This window comes from Microcaecilia unicolor, chromosome 4 (genome assembly GCF_901765095.1).
Source record: "Microcaecilia unicolor chromosome 4, aMicUni1.1, whole genome shotgun sequence".
Lineage (NCBI taxonomy): Eukaryota > Metazoa > Chordata > Amphibia > Gymnophiona > Siphonopidae > Microcaecilia > Microcaecilia unicolor.
The window spans coordinates 362,420,883-362,446,970 of record NC_044034.1 but is presented as its reverse complement, the minus strand read 5'-3'; the positions used below and the strand labels follow the sequence as shown (position 1 = coordinate 362,446,970).

Sequence of the window (26,088 nt, the reverse complement as noted above, 5' to 3'; positions counted from 1 at the left end):
ACTTGTCTGGAATGTTTTTACGTTTGGGGAGCGTGCCAGGTGCCCTTGACCTGGATTGGCCACTGTCGGTGACAGGATGCTGGGCTAGATGGACCTTTGGTCTTTCCCAGTATGGCACTACTTATGTACTTATGTACTGTTTAAAGGTATGTATTTGTAGCTCACGTACTCCACTTCCCTGTACTCTCTCCCATTCAACAATCTACCCAGAGATAAAAACTGTTTACCCCATCGCTCTCTTGCTATTATTCGATCACCGTAGTAATTCCCCAACGTCATATCCTATAGTTACTACACCCCAAAGGTGATTGATCTGACTCTGTCTTCCTTAACTTTTCACAATGTAACCCATAATCGTAATGTAACAAACTGTATTTCCATTATTTACAATGTATTGTAAGCCACACTGAGCCCGCAAATAGGTGGGAAAATGTGGGATACAAATGCAATTAAATAAATAAATAAATAGCTGGGGAAATGGACCGCACCTCGAATATTGTGTTCAATTCTGGTCGCCGTATCTCAAAAAAGATATAGTGGAATTAGAAAAGGTGCAGAGAAGGGCGACGAAAATGATAAAGGGGATGGGACGACTTCCCTGTGAGGAAAGGCTAAAGCGGCTAGGGCTCTTCAGCTTGGAGAAAAGGCGGCTGAGGGGAGACATGATAGAGGTCTATAAAATAATGAGTGGAGTTGAATGGGTAGATGTGAAGGGTCTGTTTACGCTTTCCAAAAATAGTAGGACTAGGGGGAATGTGATGAAGCTACAATGTAGTAAATTTAAAACGAATCGGAGAAAATCTTTCTTCACTCAACGTGTAATTAAACTCTGGAATTCGTTGCCACAGAATGTGGTAAAGGTGGTGTTGTGTGAAAGGGATTAAAACAGTGGTTAGCTTAGTGGAGTTTAAAAAAGGTTTGGATGGCTTCCTAAAGGAAAAGTCCATAGACCATTATTAAATGGACTTGGGGAAAATCCACTATTTCTGGGATAAACAGTATAAAATGTTTTGTACTTTTGGGGATCTCGCTTTCCAAAAATAGTAGGACTAGGGGGAATGTGATGAAGCTACAATGTAGTAAATTTAAAACGAATCGGAGAAAATCTTTCTTCACTCAACGTGTAATTAAACTCTGGAATTCGTTGCCACAGAATGTGGTAAAGGTGGTTAGCTTAGTGGAGTTTAAAAAAGGTTTGGATGGCTTCCTAAAGGAAAAGTCCATAGACCATTATTAAATGGACTTGGGGAAAATCCACTATTTCTGGGATAAACAGTATAAAATGTTTTGTACTTTTGGGGATCTCGCCAGGTATTTGTGATCTGGATTGGCCACTGTTGGAAACAGGATGCTGGGCTTGATGGACCTTTGGTCTTTCCCAGTATGGCAATACTTATGTACTTAAATGACTTGCCCAGAGTCACAGGGAGCTGTGGTGGGAATCAAACCCAGTACCCCAGGATCAAAGTCCACTGCACTAACTACTAGGCTACTCCTCCACTAGCAACATTCCATACTGAATCTCAAATATGGAAAGGGAAATGATAGACTGCCTTTCTATGTTGTTTGCAACTACATTCAAAGCAGTTTACATACTACTACTACTACTTAACATTTCTAGAGCGCTACTAGGGTTACGCAGCGCTGTACAAATTAACAAAGAAGGACAGACCCTGCTCAAAGGAGCTTACAATCTAAAGAACGAAATATAGTATAGTATTTACATAGTATATACAGGTACTTATTTGTACCAGGGGCAATGGAGGGTTAAGTGACTTGCCCAGAGTCACAAGGAGCTGCAGTTGGATTTGAACTGGCCACCTCTGGATATCAAAAGCAGTGCTCTAACCACTAAGCTGATCCTCCACTCACTTTCTCTCTCTTAACCGAATTGAATATGCAGTAGGTACCTGCAGGGGCGTAGCCAGACTTCGGCGGAAGGGGGGTCCAGAGCCCGAGGTGAGGGGGCACATTTTAGCCCCCCCCCCCGCCATTGCTGACCACCCACCACCACCGCCGCTGACACCACCACCAACTTTGACCCCCCCCCCGGCAACGACCCTCTCGACACCCCCCCTCCTGCCACCATCCCTCCCCCGCCCATACGTGCAGGACGTCAGACTCAGAAACAGAACGAAGGAAGAAGAGGACCTCGGCTGGCGGGGGTTGGGGTCCCCCGCCAGCAAAGGTAGCAGACGGCGACAGCGGGTTGACAGCGGGTTGGTGGCGGGAGAGTCGAGAGGGTCGTTGGCAGGGGGTCCAGGGCCAAATCTACAGGGGCCCAGGCCCCCGTGGCCCCACTTAGCTACACCCCTAGCTACCCGTACCCATTCAGGTGCCATTAACTGCGGTGCTTTATCTACTGAGGGGCCCTTTTAACAAAGGTACATAATGGCCTAGATGCAAGCGCATGCCAGATCGGCATTACCACCCGGCTACCACATGCCCCAGGCAGTAATTCAGAATTTGGCGCACGCTGAAAACACACGGTACAAAATATTTTTCTATTTTCTACCATGTGGCACTTACCTGGCAGGAAATGGCAGAGGGCGAGCGCTGCGTGCCTACCACCCGGGTAGCACGTGAGCCCTTACCACTAAGTCAATGGGTGGCAGTAAGGACTCAGGCCAAGAATGGACATGCACTGGTTTTAATTTTGCCGCACGCCCATTTTCCGACCCCTTAAAAAAAGGCCTTCTTACCAGCACGCTAGAAACTGGCCTGGCACACGCACAATACATGCGCTTGCAATACCGCAGGCCACTTTTTGCCGCAGCTTAGTAAAAGGACCCCTGTGTTAACATGTAATGCATGGTATCTCCCTCTGTCTTAACTGTAAAGTGCAACCCTCACCCTGTTCAACATGTGCTGTTAAGTAGGAGGCAATCCACCGAGGTGGATGAACACTAACTCCCTCGAAAGCGAAACAATCTGATAGGAAGTGGGAAGTGGACCAATGACTCCAGGGAAACGGGACTATGGTGATGAAAGAACAGCTTTATTTCACAGACTCGACACAGTACTGTGTTTCGGCCACAGGCCTACCTCAGGAATCTTGAATGATCCTTGAAGCTTGAAAGAATGGACGTAATATCAGATGGTCTTGATAAAGACCTTGACGATATGTTGCAGACACTATAACGTCTCCGTATAGTCTGCATTGGACAAAAACTGTTCAACTACAGACAGAACATTAACTGATAAGGAGCACATTAACAGTTGACACAGTTTAGTTGTTAAGTCATTTCTTTCCTGCCTCAGTTCTAAGGGCATAACATTCCAGCACGATCCACGACATGCACTTTCTGCCTTGTACACTGAGGTTATAGTTGATCTGGACGTATCAGCAGCTGTTGCTATAAGGAAGCAATAAATCACAAAAATATTTAGGTCAAAGTCCACCTGAATGAGTGTTTGATCAACTCCTATCTACATTCCTTAATATGCAAATGGATGCTGAATTTCCAACTAATTTAGATGAGGAAAATTGTCACAATTCATGATTTAATGCCCATTATCTCTCTGCATGTTACAAAATGGATGACTTAATGTTTAACCTTCCCCATTGAACGTTCTGATTTTGACTGTTTTCCAAAAGCTTAACTCTACTTGTAGTCCATTATGCTGGAGAATGTGTGGCCTCCAGGGTTTGCATATTCATGACTGATGAAATTTCCCTTTTGTTCAAAGTATTTGGTCTGAAATGTTTTGTTTCCAAAATTTTTCAAGTCATAGGTTAACATAAGAACATAAGACTAGCCATACTGGGTCAGGCTAATGGTCCATCTAGCCCAGTATCCTGCTTCCAGCAGTGACCAAGCCAGGTCACGAATACCTGGCAGAAACCCAATTATGAAAGCGCAAAACCCTTGAGAAGCTCCACTGGCTTCCACTTAGGGAGCGCATTGCGTTCAAGATCTGCACGATTGTACACAAAATCATTCACGCGGACGCCCCAATCTACATGATAAACCTCGTGGACCTACCTCCAAGAAATGCCACAAGATCATCCCGCAAATTTCTCAGCCTACACTTCCCCAGCTGTAAAGGACTAAATTACAAGCAGATGCACATCACCACCTTCTCTTACATAAGCACACAATTGTGGAATGCATTGCCTACAGACCTGAGAACAATTGAAGAAACAACTGTTTTCCGCAAATCTCTGAAGACTTATCTCTTCAACAAGGCCTACAATGAGAACCGATAGCCACACTAGTCCACCTCACCAACCCACTCAGTTAAGATAACCCACCTCCTATAATTACCCTACTCACCCCCTTCCTTCTTCTCTCTGCTATCCTGTAATGACAATGTTTACAAAACTATGTAAGCCACATTGAGCCTGCAAATAGGTGGGATAATGTGGGATACAAATGCAATAAATAATAATAATTAGTAGCACCATTCCATGCTACCAATCTCGGGGCAAGCAGTGGCTTCCCCCATGTCTATCTCAATAAAAGAATATGGACTTTTCCTCCAGGAACTTGTCCAAACCTTTTTAAAACCCAGATACGATAATCAGTGTTACCACATCCTCTGGCAGTGAGTTCCAGAGATTAATTATTTTTCAGTGAAAAAATATTCCCTCCTATTTATTTTAAAAGTATTTCCATATAATTTCCTTAAATGTTCCCTAGTTTTTGTACTTTTTGAAAGAGTAAAAAATCGATTCAAGTCTACCTGTTCTACATCACTCAGGATTTTATAGACCTCAATCACATCCCCCCTCAGCCGTTTCTTTTCCAAGCTGAAGAGCCCTAACCTCTTTAGCCTTTCCTCTTTATCATTTTACTTGCTCGTCTTTGAACCTTGGCAGGTGTGGAGGAGTGGCCTATTGGTTAGAGCACCGGTCTTGCAATCCATAGGTGGCTGGCTGAAATCCCACTGCTGCTCCTTGTGATCTTGGGCAAGTCACTTAACCCTCCATTGCCTCAGGTACAAACTTAGATTGTGAGTCCTCCTGGGACAGAGAAATATCCAGTGTATCTGAATGTAACTCACCTTGAGCTACTACTGAAAAAGGTGTGGGCAAAATTGAAATAAATAAATATATGGAATGTTGCTACTATTGAAGATTCTACATGGAATGTTGCTACTATTTGAGATTCTAGATGGAATGTTGCTAGTGGCCTAGTGGTTAGAGCACCAGTCTTGCAATCCAGAGGTGGCCAGTTCAAATCCCACTGCTGCTCCTTGTGATCTTGGGCAAGTCACTTAACCCTCCATTGCCTCAGGTACAAACTTAGATTGTGAGCCCTCCTGGGACAGAGAAATATCCAGAGTACCTGAATGTAACTCACCTTGAGCTACTATTGAAAAAGGTGTGAGCAAAATCTAAATAAATATATGGAATGTTGCTACTATTGAAGATTCTACATGGAATGTTGCCACTTTTTGAGATTCTACATGGAATGTTGCTAGTGGAGGAGTGGCCTAGGAGTGGAGGAGTAGCCTAGTGGTTAGAGCACCAGTCTTGCAATCCAGAGATGGCTGGTTCAAATCCCACTGCTGCTCCTTGTGATCTTGGGCAAGTCACTTAACCCTCCATTGCCTCAGGTACAAACTTAGATTGTGAGCCCTCCTGGGACAGAGAAATATCCAGAGTACCTGAATGTAACTCACCTTGAGCTACTATTGAAAAAGGTGTGAGCAAAATCTAAATAAATATATGGAATGTTGCTACTATTGAAGATTCTACATGGAATGTTCCCACTTTTTGAGATTCTACATGGAATGTTGCTAGTGGAGGAGTGGCCTAGGAGTGGAGGAGTAGCCTAGTGGTTAGAGCACCAGTCTTGCAATCCAGAGATGGCCAGTTCAAATCCCACTGCTGCTCCTTGTGATCTTGGGCAAGTCACTTAACCCTACATTGCCTCAGGTACAAACTTAGATTGTGAGCCCTCCTGGGACAGAGAAATATCCAGAGTACCTGAATGTAACTCACCTTGAGCTACTACTGAAAAAGGTGTGAGCAAAATCCAAATAAATAAATTCCACTACATCTTTTTTCAGATATGACAACCAGAATTGAACGCAATACTCACAGTGAGGTCACACCATGGAGCGATACAGAGGCATTATAATATTCTTGGTCTTATTTTGCATCCCTTTCTTCGCATCCTGTTTGCTTTTTTGGCCGCCACCGCACACTGGGCAGAAGACTTCAGCGTCTATAATGACACCTAGACCTTTTTCTTGAGTGCTGATTCCTGAGGTGGACCCTAGAGTCAAGTAACTATGATTCAGATTACTCTTCCCAATGTGCATCACTTTCCATTTGTCCACATTAAATTTCATCTGCCATTTGGATGCCCCAGTTTCGCAAGGTCTTCCTGCTATTTTTCACAATCAGCATGTGTTTTGACAACTTTGAATAGTTTTGTGGCATCTGGAAATTTAATCACCTCACTCGTCACTCCATTTTCCAGTTCATTTATAAATGTTAAATAGCACCGGTCCCAGAACAGATCCCTGTGGCACTCCACTGTTCACCCTCCTCCATTGAGAAAAATGGCCATTTAACCCTACCCTCTGTTTTCTTAAGAAATCAGATGGAATTACACAATATTTTATAGGCTGCACTGGCTTTCCATAGAAGCTAGGGTGCCCTATTATTTAAGATTATATATGACTTGATTCTTCAATATATGATTTCTCTGGTATGTTATTCAAAATCAGTACAACACTATAATATTTGAAGTCCATTTTCATTTTCTTTCTATGTTCTTGGTATTAGTGGGCTATAAATGAACTGTAAACTGTAACCAATTCCTAACCCACAGAAAGACATTGAGGGGCATAATTGAACGAAAACGTCTATCTCCATGGGCGTTTATCTCCGAGAACGGGTCCGTGAAGGGGCGGACCGAACCGTATTTTCGAAAAAAATAGACGTCCATGTTTTATTCGACAATTTGTGAGCTGGGCGTTTTTGTTTTTCAGTGATAACGGAAAATGAAAGCGCCCAGCTCAAAAACGAATAAATCCAAGGCATTTGTTTGTGGGAGGGGCCAGGAGTCGTAGTGCACTGGTCCCCCTCACATGCCAGGACACCAACCGGGCACCCTACGGGGCACTTTTACAAAAACAAAAAAAAAAGGTAAAAGAGCTCCCAGGTGCATAGCACCCTTCCCTTGGGTGTTGAGCCCCCCAAATGCCCCTCAAAACCCACCGCCCACAAGTCTACACCATTACTATAGCCCTAAGGGGTGAAGGGGGGCGCCTACATGTGGGTACAGTGGGTTTGGGGGGCGGTTTGCAGGGCTCCCATTTACCAGCACAAGTGTAACATGTGGGGGGGGGGGATGGGCCTGGGTCCACCTGCCTGAAGTCCACTGCACCCCCTAATAACTGCTCCAGTGACCTGCATACTGCTGCCAGGGAGGTGGGTATGACATTTGAGGGTGAAAATAAAAAGTTGTGAAATGGCATATTTTGTGGTGGGAGGGGGGTTTGTGACCACTGGGGGAGTCAGGGGAGGTCATCCCCGATTCCCTCCAGTGGTCATCTGGTCATTTAGGGCACTTTTTGGGGCCTTATTCGTGGAAAAACAGGGTCCAGGAAAAGTGCCCTAAATTCTCGCTAAAAACGCATATTTTTCTTCCATTATCGGTGAAAGGCGCCCATCTCTGATCGCCCGATAACCACGCCCCAGTTCCGCCTTCACCACTCCTTCGACACGCCCCATCAACTTTGTCCGCATCCGCGACGGAGTGCAGTTGAAAACGTCCAAATTCGGCTTTCGATTATACCGCTTTATTCGTTTTTGTGAGATAAACGTCTATCTCCCGATTTGGGTCGCAATATAGGCGTTTTTCTTTTTCAATTATAAGCTGGATTGCCTCCTAGCCCAAGACTTTTTAATTTTCTCTCATGAGGAACTTGTCAAAAGTTTTCTGAAAATCCAGATACACTACGTGAACCGCTTCACCTTTATCCACATGTTTATACACACCTTCAAAGAAATGAAGCAAACTGGTGAGGCAAGAGACTTCCCTTGACTGAACCACGTTGACTCTGTCCCATTCGACCATGTTTGTCTATGTGTTCCATAATTCTTATTCTTTATAATAGTTTCCACTATTTTCCCCGGCACTGAAGTCAGGCTTACCAGTCTGTAATTTCCCGGATCACCCCTGGAACCCTTTGGCGTTACATTGACCACCCTCCAATCTTCATGTACTACGGACGATTTTAACAGGTTACAGACCACTAACAGATCAGCCATTTCATGTTTGAGTTCTTTCAGTACCCTGGGGTGTAAGCCATCTGGTCCAGGTGATTTATCACTCCTTATCTTGTCAATTTGGCTCACTACATCTTCCAGGCTCACCGACATTTCTTTCGGATCCTCCGCATCGTCACCATTGAAAACCATTTCTGGTACAGGTAGATCTCTTGCGTCTTCTTCTATAAAAACTGAAGCAAAGAATTTACTGAGTCTGTCTACTATGGCATTGTCCTCCCTGAGTGCCTCTTTTGCTCCTTCATGCTCTAACGGTTTCACAATTCCCTCACAGGCTTTTGCTTCTGGTGCACCTGAAAAGGTTGTTACTATGAGTTCTTGTGTTCAAGGCAATTTTTTCTTCATATTCTCTTTTACCTTTCTTTATCAGTGCTTTGCATCTAGCTTGACACTTTTTATGTTGCTTCTTCTTTTTTTTTTTTTTGTTACATTTGTACCCTGCGCTTTCCCACTCATGGCAGGCTCAATGCGGCTTACATGGGGCAATGGAGGGTTAAGTGACTTGCCCAGAGTCACAAGGAGCTGCCTATGCCTGAAGTGGGAATCGAACTCAGTTCCTCAGTTCCCCAAGACCAAAGTCCACCACTCTAACCACTAGGCCACGCCTCCACTCCACTCCACTCTTCATTCAGATCCTTTTTCCATTCTTTGAAGGATGCTCTTTAGGCTCTAATAGCCTCTTTCACTTCACCTTTTAACCACATTGGCTGCCATTTGCTCTTCTTTCCACATTTGTTAATACATGGAATACATCTGGTCTGGGCTTCCACAGTAGCAATTTTAAACAACGTCCATGCCAGGGGCGTATCTGAGGTTCGGCGGTAGGGGGGGCAGGAGCTAGAGTGAGGGGGCACATTATAGCCCCCCCCCCGGCCAGTTGGACGGAGTCTGACGTCGCAGTACGTTGACATTACAACGTGCTGCGACGTCAGACTCCGTCCAACTGGAACTAAGGATGCATGCAGCTTTCACAGCACGACGAGGATGAAGAAGTTAAAAAAGACCGCGGCTGGGCTGGCGGGGGGTTGGGGTCCCCCGCCAGCTGAAGCAATATTTTAAAAAGCCGGCAGGTGGAAGCGGACCTCGGGGGTAGGTGACGGCGGTAGGCGGGGAGAGAGGGAGGGTTAACGGCGGTAGGGGGGTCCGGGGCGAAATCTGCGGGGGCCCAGGCCCCTGTGGCCCCACACAGATACGCCCCTGGTCCATGCCTGATTTAACTTTTGAGGCTGATTCTTTCAGCTTCTTTTGAACCATTTTCCTCATTTTGTCAGTCACCCTTTCAAAAATTGAATGACGCTACAGTAGATTATTTTAGTGACTTCACTCCAGATCCAACACCTCTTGTACTATGCCCTGTATTCCACTAAGGACTAGATCTAAAATAGCTGCCCTTCTCCGGCCAGTTGCTCCAAGAAACAGTCATTTATTACATCTAAGAATTTTACCTCCCTAGCGCTCCCTGACGTAGCGTTTATCCAGTCATTATTGGGGTAATTGAAATCAATAGAAGTCACCCCTCATCTACTTCAGGGCAAGAACAAACCTGTACTGGCCAAAAAAGACCTCAGAAAATGCAAGCGCTCCAAACATACAGCCACAGCTGATAATAGTGAAAGAGTTCACCTTCAATCATCAGTCATAAAAAAAAACTCCACTTCAAGTCTTAAATCAAACAAAGGACAGTATGGTTAATTCTTCCACAAAAAGTAGGCAAATGCAGCTGTAGTCCAGTAATATAAACAGCAGCAATAACATGGAACATCACATAAAATGAAAACCTCTCTATTGGGATTCCCTAAATGTCCTGTTTCAATAGTATCCTTCAGGGCCGGTGCTAGAGACTCTGCCCCCCCCCCCCCCCCCCCCCCCGTAAACTATCAGTCGGTACTACCCCTGCCCCGTTCCAGTATCTCGTTTCTTTCTTCTCCCTCCCTAATTCTCCCACCCACCCCCTTTTTCCAAGCCGATTATTTCTTCCATTTCACCTCACCCCACCTCTTTCTGGCATCTCTTTGAACCCTTGTCCCCCTCCCCATCTGAATTTCCCTCACCTGCCCAGTGTAACCAAAAAAAATGAGGTTTTTTTCTAAGCAGAGGGTTTCCATTGCAGAGCAGTGATTCAAACATGCTACCTTTGGCCTCCTTGGCACTCACTCTCTGCCGCGGTCCACCCAACATTTGACACAACTTCCTGTTTCTGCCTCAGTGGACCGCGGCAACAGATGAGCAGAGGGAGAGTGCCGAGGAGGACAAAGGCAGCATGTTTGAATCGCTCCCACAGGTGAGGGAGATACCGGACGGAGGTAGAGAGAAGGAGAAGATATGCCGGACCACCGTGACCCATTTCTGGCACCCCCAAATGTTGGTGCCCCATTGTCATGTATACCCTGCTTACCGTGTTCTGCCAGCTCTGATATCCTTTGAAAATACTCCACACTGAACCATGCACTCCTGGGCAACTGTCAGCTTCCTCCCCCCCAAAAATTTTAATTTCAAAACTGCTCTGTCTCCTTTTTAAAAGTTAGCGCCAGCAGCCTGGTTCCATCCCAGTTAGATCCCCCTTCCCCAGAATGTTGTCCAGTTCCTAACAAATGTAAATCCCTCATCCTTGCACCATCGTCTCAAGCATGCATTGAGACTGTGGAGCTCTGCCTGCCTCTTGGGTCTTGAGCGTGGAACAGACTAATGCTACCGAAAATGCTACCCTAGAGGATCTGGATTTCAGCTTTCTACCTAAGAGCCTAAATTTGGCTTCCAGAACCTCCCTTCCACATTTTCCTATTCCTATGTCATTGGTTCCCACATGTATCAAGACAGCTGGCTCCTCCCCAGCACTTTAGCCATACTGGGTCAGACCAATGGTCCATCTAGACCAAATTCCTGTTTCCAAACAGTGGCCAAGCCAGATCACAAGTACCTGGCAGAAACCCACGAGGTCCGAAACCTTTGCACCAGGCAGGCAAGCGACCAGGTGATCCTCACGCCCACCCAGCTATCTATATGCCTAATGATCAAATCACCAACAACAGCGGTCCCAGTCCTTCCCTCCTTTTTCTGAAACAGCCTCAGGAGAACTTCAAGCTTCTATGAAAATGAATCTTCTCCAAAATGTTCCTGGATGCCAAATTTACTAATGCCACATTTTGAAAACAAGCACCACCTTTGGCTGGCTGCAGGCATGCCCAACTTTCTTGAAATAGCTAACTAGCTAGCTCACATTTAGAAACTAACAATCTCCTAAAGGGACCAGTGAACTGTACAATTCTGTTCGGAGTAAATCCTGGACCTTTTATTCTATACCTCATTCATTGGTTTGTATATATACAGTGGGGGAAATAAGTATTTGATCCCTTGCTGATTTTGTAAGTTTGCCCACTGACAAAGACATGAGCAGCCCATAATTGAAGGGTAGGTTATTGGTAACAGTGAGAGATAGCACATCACAAATTAAATCCGGAAAATCACATTGTGGAAAGTATATGAATTTATTTGCATTCTGCAGAGGGAAATAAGTATTTGATCCCCCACCAACCAGTAAGAGATCTGGCCCCTACAGACCAGGTAGATGCTCCAAATCAACTCGTTACCTGCATGACAGACAGCTGTCGGCAATGGTCACCTGTATGAAAGACACCTGTCCACAGACTCAGTGAATCAGTCAGACTCTAACCTCTACAAAATGGCCAAGAGCAAGGAGCTGTCTAAGGATGTCAGGGACAAGATCATACACCTGCACAAGGCTGGAATGGGCTACAAAACCATCAGTAAGACGCTGGGCGAGAAGGAGACAACTGTTGGTGCCATAGTAAGAAAATGGAAGAAGTACAAAATGACTGTCAATCGACAAAGATCTGGGGCTCCACGCAAAATCTCACCTCGTGGGGTATCCTTGATCATGAGGAAGGTTAGAAATCAGCCTACAACTACAAGGGGGGAACTTGTCAATGATCTCAAGGCAGCTGGGACCACTGTCACCACGAAAACCATTGGTAACACATTACGACATAACGGATTGCAATCCTGCAGTGCCCGCAAGGTCCCCCTGCTCCGGAAGGCACATGTGATGGCCCGTCTGAAGTTTGCCAGTGAACACCTGGATGATGTCGAGAGTGATTGGGAGAAGGTGCTGTGGTCAGATGAGACAAAAATTGAGCTCTTTGGCATGAACTCAACTCGCCGTGTTTGGAGGAAGAGAAATGCTGCCTATGACCCAAAGAACACCGTCCCCACTGTCAAGCATGGAGGTGGAAATGTTATGTTTTGGGGGTGTTTCTCTGCTAAGGGCACAGGACTACTTCACCGCATCAATGGGAGAATGGATGGGGCCATGTACCGTACAATTCTGAGTGACAACCTCCTTCCCTCCGCCAGGGCCTTAAAAATGGGTCGTGGCTGGGTCTTCCAGCACGACAATGACCCAAAACATACAGCCAAGGCAACAAAGGAGTGGCTCAGGAAGAAGCACATTAGGGTCATGGAGTGGCCTAGCCAGTCACCAGACCTTAATCCCATTGAAAACTTATGGAGGGAGCTGAAGCTGCGAGTTGCCAAGCGACAGCCCAGAACTCTTAATGATTTAGAGATGATCTGCAAAGAGGAGTGGACCAAAATTCCTCCTGACATGTGTGCAAACCTCATCATCAACTACAGAAGACGTCTGACCGCTGTGCTTGCCAACAAGGGTTTTGCCACCAAGTATTAGGTCTTGTTTGCCAGAGGGATTAAATACTTATTTCCCTCTGCAGAATGCAAATAAATTCATATACTTTCCACAATGTGATTTTCCGGATTTAATTTGTGATGTGCTATCTCTCACTGTTACCAATAACCTACCCTTCAATTATGGGCTGCTCATGTCTTTGTCAGTGGGCAAACTTACAAAATCAGCAAGGGATCAAATACTTATTTCCCCCACTGTACATATATGTCCATATTATTATTAATATATATTATTACATACTTTTATTGTTGTCAAAAACCTTCTACTTGAAAAGTATAACATGTATTTTGTATTTATTGGGATTTAACAACTGCCTTTATGAAGAGATTCACCCAAGAGGGTGTACAGTAGGTACAGTTTAACATCAAACTTACAATTCTGTTAACAACATAACAATAGTAAAATGAAAAAGTATAAACATAAATACGATAGAGAAAAAAAACTGCAAGCTAAACCTAATAATAGGACTAACATGAAACAGGATCAAAAATATACACAGATAACAGCACTGAAATTCAAATAACAGACATAATACGATGTAAGCATAATAGTGATGGAATATCTAATAAGCACACAATTAGAACATTCAAATAACATTGATATAAGTACATAAGTAATGCCATACTGGGAAAAGACCAAGGGTCCATCAAGCCCAGCATCCTGTCCACGACAGCGGCCAATCCAAGCCAAGGGCACCTGGCGAGCTTCCCAAACGTACAAACATTCTATACATGTTATTCCTGGAATTGTGGATTTTTCCCAAGTCCATTTAGTAGCGGTTTATAGACTTGTCCTTTAGGAAACCGTCTAACCTCTTTTTAAACTCTGCCAAGCTAACCGCCTTCACCACGTTCTCTGGCAACAAATTCCAGAGTTTAATTATGCGTTGGGTGAAGAAACATTTTCTCAGATTTGTTTTAAATTTGCTACACTGTAGTTTCATCGCATGCCCCCTAGTCCTAGTATTTTTGGAAAGCGTGAACAGACGCTTCACATCCACCTGTTCCACTCCACTCATTATTTTATAGACCTCTATCATATGATACTAACGCTTTTCTACAAATGCAGATATACAGATGGAGACAAGATGGTGGTACAGAGTCATTTGGGATAAATGGGTGGCTAAACTCTAGGCAAGTTCTTTCTACAGTTCAAACAAGATATAAGGAACTGATCTAAGTTACAATGTGTGTAGCAAGCTAGTCCAGGTGCAGAGTTGTGCATAGTCAGAGAAGATCCAGGCTTTTACCTGCTTCCTGAAGAAGCTGTTAATCATCCATTCCCAGAGCTAAGGGGTTAAATAATCCATCTCCATGGCTCAAGGAATCTGTTTTGTAAATTTGATGTGCTGTTTTCAGGGTACTTAACTGTATGTACACTGACCCTGATATCTGTTTCCTAGGATTCCGGCTCCGAGAAGCTAAACAGCATCCCTTCTGACAGACCGCTTTCCCATGCTCCAATGTCTCAATTTATTTTCCTTTCTAAACTTAGAACAATAAAACAATGTGAGGTGACGAGACAATAAGACACCACAGGAAGAGGAGAATCTGGAGGGGGGGGGGGGGTTGGGGGCTCAGCACACAAGGTAAGGGAGCTAAGTTCCTGGGACCATTTTATGCAGTCCACTGCAGTGCCCGGCTGGTGTCCTGGCATGACAGGGGGACCAGGGCACTACACATGCTGGCTCCTCCCATGCCCAAATGGCTTGCATTTTGATGTTTTTGACATGGACATCTTTGGTTTCGAAAATCGCCGAAAGTCAGAAACGTCCATGTCTAGGGACGTCCAAATTTAAGGATTTGGACTTCTCTGACGGTATTTTTGAAATGAAAGATGGATGTCCATCTTGTTTCAAAAATACAGGTTTCCCCACCCCTGTATTTCGCCATTTTGCAAGGACGTCCAAATCAGGAACTTGGACGTTTCTTTCGAAAATGCCCCTCCAAGTGCCTACTAGGAGAGACAGTTGCGCTGTTCACTTGAGAAGACCTACGCAGTGCTGTGGCCTCTCAGTACCCCTGCCTGAAGCGAAGAAAATGTTGTCCCGTCTGCCAAGCCTGATTCCAACGCAACATCTCTCTTCCATCCCCTCTCATACGTTCTTTTCCCTTCAACCCCTAACAAAAGGAGCTGGATACTCTTCCCTTCCAAATTAAAAAAAAAAAAAAAAAGCTTACACAGTTATTGGCCGTCAGTTTGCAAACTGGAAGTATGTATGCATCTTGCAGACCAAGCATTCCCTTCTTGCAAAGAACAGCTGAGGAAAGGAAACAGGATAATGTCACCAATCACCATCTTTTTAAGTTGCAAGGTCAAACTCCTGCACTCAGAAGCCAGCCCTCTGTGTGTGCCAGTGGGGTCCTAAGCACCCCCACTACTGAGCAAGCTACTTCGCTTTCTATTTTGTTTTTGCACTGCTATAATCAGAAAGGATTGTACCTGCCTATAGCTTGCCTGTACTTAAAAAGAAAAACAAAATACAGAAATGGGCACAGCAGAGGATTTGGCCAATCTTCTCCCCCCCCCCCCCCCCCCCCCCCACCCCACCCCCTATCACAGAAAAAGTGCCATGTTTCCTTAAACAAACGCACAGCTCCAAACATAGGAGCCAACTTTTCAAAATTATTGGGGGTGCTAAGCCCAATGGAAATGACCCCTCCCTGGACACATACAAGGAAGTTTCTCAATATTGGGGGTACTCAAGCACCCACAGAGTCGGCTCCAATGGCTCCAAAGAATTAATCAGCATTTTAGAGAGATAGCGAGCAAACTGCACTAGGAATGACCTGACACTGGCAGGTGTTAGCAATTAGGCACAGTGGGGATGGGGATGGGTTTCTGTCATGGCCTCACAGTTTCTGGTAGTGAGCACTATTTTTTTCAGTGCACACTCATTTATAACAGTGCACACTCTTATCTGAAGATGACACTGAATGCATTTTTGGCTCTCCCAGCCATTTTTGGTTCCCGACGACATGCAATGATATGGTATATGCTCTTGATATTTCTTTCCCATGCCGTTGAAAACAACAGACCATCTCTACTAAAGGACTAATATAGGTCATTCCCCCACTTTCATTAAGATGTATTCCGCAATTTAGTTCAATCATTAGTCTTAAGCCACCTTGATTACTGCAATGGAATATACGCAGGGTGCAAAGCCCTGCTTCATAAAAAAAAAACTACAAACCGCCCAGAATACAGCTGCTAGACTGATGTATGGTAAATCGAGGTTTGAAAGTTCAAGACCACTGCGTGAGAAACTGCACTGGCTTCCTATCAAGGACCAGATAACTTTTTAAAGTTTGCGTCCTGGTGCATAAAATTCTCTACGGTGAAGCTCCAGCATATATGGATGCCCTTATCAGCTTACCACCTAGGAACTCTACCAGATCGTCTTGCACGTACTTCAATCTTCACTACCCAACATGTTGTGGCATCAAATATAAAACCACCTATGCATCCACCTTTCCCTATGTTAGCATTCACTCGTGGAATGGTTTACCAAAATCTGTAAAATCTATTCAAGATCATCTGGCCTCCAGAAAATCTCTAAAGACCCTGTTATTTGGAAAAGCTTACGCTAAAGACCCGCCCAGCATCTCTAACTTCTGAACTGCTGCAGTCGTAACGACCAATTGAACTCTATTACTCTTTCTCCTTTTCCTCTCCTTTGCTGTTACTCGCTAATCTCTTTAACTTCAATGTATTTGATTGTTTGCTGAATTGATGTATGTTTTTGCAGACTGATGTAAGCCACGTTGAGCTTGCCCAAGGGTGGGAAAATATGGGATATAAATGCTATAAATAATAATAATAAATAAAGGCTCCTAATCTGCCTATTCATTTGTAGGAAGTGTCTAAAAATATAAAATAAAATAGTAGATGACAGCAGAAAAAGACCTAAAGTTCAACCTGTAATTGTGAATAAAAAACCCAGAAGTTTGGTTGTTTTCTCATAAAACCGTAATATGGTAGTTTATATTTTTAATCACTTTGCTTCTCTTTTTATGTGAGGAAGTGCCAGAAAATGGAAAAAAAATCACACACAGTATATGGTGACAGATAAAGACCCGCACAGTCCATCCAGTTTGACCAACAAGGCAACCAGAGCTGACCCACCACTCTGTGCAGCCCCAGTCACCCAAGTTATGCCTTCATATGATTACTACCGACAAGCTGTTCCTACGGAGTGTCTCTGCTCGCCTCTCGAGAAGTTCCCGTTCCCCTATGCCCTCACGTGATCACTACCGATGTAAGCTCTACCCCTAACTGGCTATCCTACTCCTCTCGACTATATCACTTTGTCCTAATTCACCTTCTTGTTACTGGGGCAGGTAAAGTCTTATTCTTCTTGCTAAATCATCTCTTCACGGCCACTAATTTCACTAAGTCCTATCTCTTAGGAGTGGCCTAGTGGTTAGGGTGGTGGACTTTGGTCCTGGGGAACTGAGGAACTGAGTTCGATTCCCACTTCAGGCACAGGCAGCTCCTTGTGACTCTGGGCAAGTCACTTCTCCATTGCCCGCCGCATTGAGCCTGCCATGAGTGGGAAAGCGCAGGGTACAAATGTAACAAAAATAAAATAGAAACTATTGGAGATTGTACATGGAATGTTGCTACTATTGGAGATTCTACATGGAATGTTGCTATTCCACTAGCAACATTCCATGTAGAAGACTGTGCAGGCTTCTGTTTCTGTGTGTTTGACGTCATGAGGACGTCAGACTTACAGAAGCAGAAGCCTGCGCGGCCACATTGGTGATCTGCAAGGGCCGACTTCTACATGGAATGTTGCTAGTGGAATAGCAACATTCCATGTAGAATCTCAACTAGTAGCAACAGTGGAGGAGTGTCCTAGTGGTTAGGGTGATGGACTTTGGTCCTGAGGAACTGAGTTCAATTCCCACTTCAGGCACAGGCAGCTCCTTGTGACTCTGGGCAAGTCACTTAACCCTCCATTTTCCCAGGTACAAATAAGTACCTGTATACATTATGTAAGCCGCATTGAGCCTGCCATGAGTGGGAAAGCGCGGGGTACAAATGTAACCCAAAAAAAAATCTATTTCTCAAAGGTGTAACTTTCTCTTCTGTTATCAATATCACGCGTGCATCGTTCAGCATACCTATACTCATTGGAAATCGTTTCGCTATCCTTTTTAAATACCGCTCGCTGCCACTAGGTCAAATACTTTCCCACATTCAACCATTTTCCAGTACTTCACAGGCTTCTAACTCAATTCAAGTAGGTCTCCTGAATTGTCCTTTGGATCTCACAGCCCATCGGGTTTTCAAAATATCCACAATGAATAAACTGGCATGTACTAGGTCTCCAATATATGCAAATTTATCTCATGCATATTCATTGTGGATAGCTTGAAAACCAGACTGGCTGTGAAACCAGGACAGGTCTGGAAAGTCCTGTGTAAGATCTAAGAAGGAGGAAAAAAAATCAACTGATGGTCCACATGGATAATCTTCTCACCCCTCACATACTAAGAGAGAAGTTCACATACTACTCGGACAACCATGATGAAAAGCTCCCTTACATCACAGTAACTGCTTCAATTCCCACTAGCAACATAAAAATCAACATGGCACTCACCGTTCAAACTTATCTGTCCTCATTTCTCTCACCACATTGAGGTAGAGGTTCAGTGTAATGCAACATACCCAGGCCAGTGCACTCCAATCTGCGGAGAAACGGTCAGCATTGTTTATCAACGGTGTCTGTGTATCATCTCAAGAAATAACAATGGCCCTTTGCCAAAATTACTCCTAAATCACTGGACAGAATGTTTGCCACATCAAATCTAATGTGATATTGACATTTCTAGAATGCCTTTTCCCTACAAACGTTGAGCCCAAAGCAGTATACAATAACGAAAAACAATTTATGTGAACTTTTTGTTAAAAGCTTTTAAAACAAAAACGTTTTTAAATACTTACAAAATATGGAATAAGAGAAATCACTCTTAATTAGGGCTGTATCGCATGATTAATTGCATAAAGGGTCCCCCTCACATTTTCACCTGTATAGTGCAAAATATAGACTGCAGATGTCAATTCTCAAAACTGGCGTACTGTACTTCAGTTACTAAACTGAAAATAAAATCATTTTTCTTACCTTTGTTCTCCGGTGATTTTATTTTTCTAATCATCTTATTCCCTGTCTCTGGTTCTGTTCTTCTAAAGATTCTAGAATTCTAAAGAATAACAAGATTCCATGCAGAATTTCAAAGTGTAGCAACATTCCATGTAGAACCCCAAAGAGTAACAAGATTCAGTGGGGTGTGGTGGAGTGGCCTAGTGGTTAGAGCACCAGTCTTGCAATCCAGAGATGGCTGGTTCAAATCCCACTGCTGCTCCTTGTGATCTTGTGCAAGTCACTTAACCCTCCATTGCCTCAGGTACAAACTTAGATTGTGAGCCCTCCTGGGACAGAGAAATATCCAGAGTACCTGAATGTAACTCACCTTGAGCTACTACTGAAAAAGGTGTGAGTAAAATCTAAATAAATTATTTGAGATTCTGTAGCTACTATCTGAGATTTTACATGGAATGTTGCTACTATTTGAGATTCTATATGGAATGTTGATATCTGAGATTCTACATGGAATGTTGCTACTATTTGAAAGTCTGTTGCTACTGTTTGAGATTCAACATGGAATGTTGCTATAGTGGAGGAGTAGCCTAGTGCTTAGAGCACCGGTCTTGCAATCCAGAGATGGCTGGTTCAAATCCCACTGCTGCTCCTTGTGATCTTGTGCAAGTCACTTAACCCTCCATTGCCTCAGGTACAAACTTAGATTGTGAGCCCTCCTGGGACAGAGAAATATCCAGAGTACCTGAATGTAACTCACCTTGAGCTACTACTGAAAAAGGTGTGAGCAAAATCTAAATAAATAAATGGGTAGCGGTAAGGGTTCCCCACCCAAAGTGGATGCAAGTCAAGTGCTTTACTTGCCACATGGCCATTTCCTTCAGGAAGGTGAGACTTCCCTTTTACCAGCTGCGGTAAAAGTGGGCCTCGGCACACATGTAAAACACACACCAACACCCGCGCCGGCCCCCTTTTGCCGCAGCTTGTTAAAAGGGGCCCGAAGAGACAAAACCTGCGCGACAAGAGTTTACATATTTATTCAAGACAGACAAACAGGAAAAATAAGGGATTAGGGAATTACATTTATTATGGGCTTGATTAAAACAACAGGTGAATAAGGAGTTAAAAGTAACCTAAACAAAATGAGTATTTTGCTTGGATTTGCATAGGGCCAGAGATGGAGCACGAGGTACTGAATGGGAAAGTCTATTTTAGGCAGATGGCACAGCAAGATGGAAGGAAACGGAATCGGGAGTTGGTGGTGGAGAAGGGTACTAAAGATAAAAACCATGGAGGGGTGTAGGGAGAGATAAGAGGTGAGATACTGAGGAGGTGCAGTAAGAGGAGTTTGAACTGTATATAGAAATGGATAGGGAGCCAATGAAGTGAGTTGAGGAGAGGGGTTAAGTGAGTGTAGCGAGGCAGGTGAAAGATAAGCTGTGCAGCAGAATTTTAAGCAGATTGAAGAGGAGTAGCCTAGTGGTTAGTGCAGCGGACTTTGATCCTGGGGAACTGAGTTCAATTCCCACTGCAGCTCCTTGTGACTCTGGGCAAGTCACTTAACCTTCCATTGCCCCATGTAAGCCGCATTGAGCCTGCCATGAGTGGGAAAGCGCAGGGTACAAATGTAACAAAAATAAAATAGATACTATTCGAGATTCTACATGGAATGTTGCTACTATTGGAGATTCTGTTGCTACTATTGGAGATTCTACATGGAATGTTGCTACTATTGGAGATTCTACATGGAATGTTGCTATTCCACTAGCAACATTCCATGTAGAAGGCTGCGCAGGCTTCTGTTTCTGTGAGTCTGATGTCCTGCACGTACGTGCAGGACGTCAGACTCACAGAAGCAGAAGCCTGCGCGGCCACATTGGTGATCTGCAAGGGCCGACTTCTACATGGAATGTTGCTAGTGGAATAGCAACATTCCATGTAGAATCTCAAATAGTAGCAACAGTGGAGGAGTGGCCTAGTGGTTAGGGTGGTGGACTTTGATCCTGGGGAACTGGGTTTGATTCCCACTGCAGCTCCTTGTGACTCTGGGCAAGTCACTTAACCCTCCATTGCCCCTGGTACAGAATAAGTACCTAAATATATGTAAACTGCTTTGAATGTAGTTGCAAAAACCTCAGAAAGATGGTATATCAAGTCCCATTTCCCTTTCCCCCTTTCCCTTATGACATCACAATATCAGAGGTGAGCCAAGTATTGGGCAATCAAGCCATTGTGACATCACTGATGAGGTTGGCTCAGGCATTGGTGGAATGAGGCATTATGACATCACAGTATCAGCTCCAGTGGAGGAGTTGCCTAGTGGTTAGTGCAATGGACTTTGATCCTGGGGAACTGAGTTCGATTCCCACTGCAGCTCCTTGTGACTCTGGGCAAGTCACTTAACCCTCCATTGCCCCTAGTACAAAATAAGTACCTGAATATATGTAAACCACTTTGAATGTAGTTGCAAAAACCTCAGAAAGGCGGTATATCAAGTCCCATTTCCCTTTCCCTATTTGAGATTCTACATGGAATGTTGCTACTATTTGAGATTCTGTTGCTACTATTTTGAGATTCTACATGGAATGTTGCTATTCCACTAGCAGCATTCTATGTAGAAGCCTGCCCTTGCAGATCAGCAACACAGCCGCGCAGGGTTGTGTTTCTGTGAGTCTGACATCCTGCAAGGGCAGGCTTCTACATGGAATGTTGCTAGTGAAGGAGTAGCCTAGTGGTTAGTGCAGTGGACTTTGCTCCTGGAGAACTGGGTTCAATTCCCACTGCAGCTCCTTGTGACTCTGGGCAAGTCACTTAACCCTCCGTTGCCCCTGGTACAAAATAAGTACTTGAATATATGTAAACCGCTTTGAATGTAGTTGCAAAAACCTCAGAAAGGCGGTATATCAAGTCCCATTTCCCTTTCCCTTTAGTGAGACCTATAAGGAGCCAGATGAAGTACTTAAATGAATAATTGTAGGCAGAGCTCACCTGTTTGGGGGGGAGGGGAGGAGTAGAGAGCTCAGATTAGTGGAGGGAGAGGTTAAAACCTTTTTCCTCTCCCCTCAGACTAGCATTGATTTGCTTTCGCTTGTTCTTCTGCTCTTCCCCGCACCTCTGAGAACATTTACTCTTTCTTCCACCTATTGCTGCTGTAACCAGGAAGCGAGTCCTTGTAATCTTGGGCAAGGACTCAAGCCCAGCTGCCTCATGCAGAAACTTAGGGGGATAGTTATTAATGTGCACTACAGCATAACATTGTTATTTATCTCTTATAATGAAAATTATTGCCCTTCCATCACAGTAAATGCACATTACTTTAAGGTACTATGGGATACACAATAATGAGATGCAAAGTATTCAAAGAATCATTTACTCAGGTCTCCCATCCTCTGCTTTGAAAAAACTACAGACAGTTCATATCCTCTCCCATGTGTGTTGTTTTCACTGTTACACCTTACTGAAACAGTTTCCCTGGCTCCCTATTAAATTCCAAATTGATCACAAAGAGTCTTGTAAGGCAGTGTAAAGAGTATATACACTGCCTTACAAGACTCTCCATCAGGGAATCCTTTCCTACGTTGCCATATAGGCCCACAGGACTGCTTCGATCGGCTTCAGAACATTGCCTTATGGTCCCCCTCCTTTATATTGCGCCAGATTAAGAGTCTACTCGCCATTCCGCTTTCTTTTGTCAAGTCCCGTTCCTTTGGAACTCCCTTCCCTTAAATATCGGGGCCTTAGAATCCTATCTCCGTTTTAGAGAAATCCCATTTATTTTCCCTAGCCTTTGCCGGATGTGCTGAGGCCCGAGTGTTAGAGGGCTGTCAGCTACTTTAGTTAGCTTTGTTAGGTGCTTGGTAGGCTGATCTCTTGTTTTGTACAGGCTTTCTGAAACCGTCCGCTGTCCTTTGTACTGAATTACAGTTCCTGTAAGTCTGTACACTTCTCTGATTCCAGTTATGAACTGGAATAAACATAAACATGAATGCAAAACACCTTATTATTGTGTAAATTGAACACACAGTTTGCCGTGTTATTTTTGGAAATATAACACCAGGAAAAAGCTGGCATTAATTATTCCTAGCTGTGAGCATCAGGGCATAGAACCACAACCCGATGCTAACAATTACTTCTTAAAGGAGTCAACACACATAATCCAGAGATATTCCCTGAACCCTCCAGCACACACTGCCCCTTTCAAAGACCCCCCCTTCCCAATGCTCCGGCAAAAGGGCCACTTACCGCCACCCTCACGTAGGCCTCCATGGGCCTATCTTTAGTAATCCCTGGAGTGTACTGTGGTCAGGGCAGGAGTGATTTCTTTATTTGTTGCATTTGTATCCCACATTTTCCCACCTATTTGCAGACTCAATGTGGCTTACAATAACGCATCATGGCAAGCGCCGATCAAAGTAGATAAACAATTGGTTGCATACAAAAAAAACAAGTGTAGCATAATGGATATAAACAATTCAGTAAATCAGAAACAGTCGCACCTGCCCTTGCCAGTACCGGGTTTTAAATGGTGCTGGTGATTCCTAGAAATACACTTGCAATACTGCCACTAGGGGTCAACCTGCCCATATAAGGGCAAAGGGGGACATCAGAGGGGGTCTATATATTGGGGAGGGGGGCTTTGGGTAGGTATGGCCACAAAAGGGTGCGTTGGAAAAAGAGGTATGTGCTTGGGCGGGCTTTATGGGGAAGAAGCAGCTCCAGAATTTGCATGCTGGCCCCTTTAAGCAACAGCCCGGGAGTCCAAGGGTTCACTCCTAGCTCCTAAATAGCACATTGACTTCCCCTTGTAAGTGTAACATCATGAGAAAATTCAGCAGGTATGAGGCTGTCTCCAACTGTCATTCATGTGTCAGCGTTTCCACTGCTGGTTCTCTTTAGTGTGAGCCAGCCTATAGCAAGAAGCTGTCTGCTTTTTCCAACTGCAGATGAGCATCCCTGAGGTCCATCTAACTTGTGGCCCCTAGACAAACTTTTGTGTTTCCTGTAACTGTCAGGAAAGCACCAGAATTTATCAGATGGGTGGGTGTAGAACTGGACTGAACAGTTTGAAAGCCTCTGGGAACTGGTAGAAAGCAGGGAGTGCCTATGGTAATCAGTGAGAAGGGTCTAGTGGCAGCAATAGCCCCCCCCCCCCCCATTATACAGAGCCATTTCAAACTGTCTTCGGTCCCATCTCCTGCCTCTGACCTGTAGTCCACAGGGAGACTCCTTCTTGCAATGCCTCCAGCAGCCACCCGAATGAAGAATCAGCCTGCTATATCTTCACGGATTAGCACTACAGAAGCACTTGATTGAAGGATTCATGGATCAGGAACAAGCACCAGAACCTAAGACGTTGCTGGCTTGTGCATTGTGGAGGTATGGGAACCTCTAGTTCCCTTAAAAAGTCCAGAGAAAAGAGGAGTCTATTCAAGTTGCCTGTTATATCAACTAGGCGCCCTGTCCCAAATCTTAAGAGGCAAGGTTCCACCAGAGCATGAGGGAAGCCACTGCTTGCCTTGGGATTGGTAGCATGGAATGTTGCTACTCTTTGAGATTCTGCATGGAATCTCGTCACTCTTTAGGATTCCAGAATCTTTCTATTCTTTGGGGTTCTACATGGAATGTTGCTACTCTTTTGAGATTCTAAATGGAATCTTGTCACTCTTTAGGATTCCAGAATCTTGCTGTTCTTCGGGGATCTACATGGAATGTTGCTACTCTTTGAGATTCTGCCAGGTGCTTGTGAATTGGATTGGTCACTGCTGGAAGCAGGACACTGGGCTAGATGGACCATTGATCTGACCCAGTATGGCTACTCTTATGTTCTTATGCAGGGCAGAAGGATATAACATCTTATAAGGATTTATAACACCATCACTACAGAGCCTCAATGTCTGTCACCTGGATATCTGCTAGCATGTAAGTGTTTATCATCCCTACTAAGCACTGATAACTTGAAACATCTATGAGAACAGCATGTGTAAGGAACTGTATTTTGCAGGACCCTCACCCACCTGGTGAACTGGTCTGAATGCCAAAGAGGAATGAAGTAACAGTGTGTGTGTATATATATATATATATATATATATATATATATATATATATACACTAGCCGTTAAGCCCGTAACAACGGGCTCGTTTTTTGTTTTCCTATGGCCCCCCCCCCCCAGGTCCACCAACCCTGCTCTCTCCCCTGCCCTCCCCCCAGCTTGTTTCTCTCAGTCCCGCCCCTCCTTCCCTCCCTGCTCCCTCCTCCTCCGATTTCCACGCCCATGTCCAAGCCCTCCTCCCTATTGGGCTGTACTGCTGGAAGAGGCGGGGCTTGGACTTCTACACTCTTAGCGTTCTGAGTGACTCTACTGCGCATTTGCAGGTGAGTCGGTCACTTGCCGTTTATATGTTTGATATACAGTGGGGGAAATAAGTATTTGATCCCTTGCTGATTTTGTAAGTTTGCCCACTGACAAAGACATGAGCAGCCCATAATTGAAGGGTAGGTTATTGGTAACAGTGAGAGATAGCACATCACAAATTAAATCCGGAAAATCACATTGTGGAAAGTATATGAATTTATTTGCATTCTGCAGAGGGAAATAAGTATTTGATCCCCCACCAACTAGTAAGAGATCTGGCCCCTACAGACCAGGTAGATGCTCCAAATCAACTCGTTACCTGCATGACAGACAGCTGTCGGCAATGGTCACCTGTATGAAAGACACCTGTCCACAGACTCAGTGAATCAGTCAGACTCTAACCTCTACAAAATGGCCAAGAGCAAGGAGCTGTCTAAGGATGTCAGGGACAAGATCATACACCTGCACAAGGCTGGAATGGGCTACAAAACCATCAGTAAGACGCTGGGCGAGAAGGAGACAACTGTTGGTGCCATAGTAAGAAAATGGAAGAAGTACAAAATGACTGTCAATCGACAAAGATCTGGGGCTCCACGCAAAATCTCACCTCGTGGGGTATCCTTGATCATGAGGAAGGTTAGAAATCAGCCTACAACTA

General features: G+C 44.5%; 1 protein-coding gene across 2 annotated transcripts in view; it reads right to left on the bottom strand.

Annotated features, from left to right (window-relative positions):
• The window catches only part of LOC115469558 (cyclic AMP receptor-like protein A), a 714,125-nt gene that overhangs the window by 409,465 nt on the left and 278,572 nt on the right, over positions 1 to 26,088 (bottom strand). For both annotated transcript variants that reach the window (XM_030202334.1, XM_030202336.1), the window contains one exon: positions 18,580 to 18,667. In XM_030202334.1, the coding sequence (XP_030058194.1) occupies positions 18,580 to 18,667 (88 nt within the window). The remainder of the gene's footprint in view (positions 1 to 18,579; positions 18,668 to 26,088) is intronic.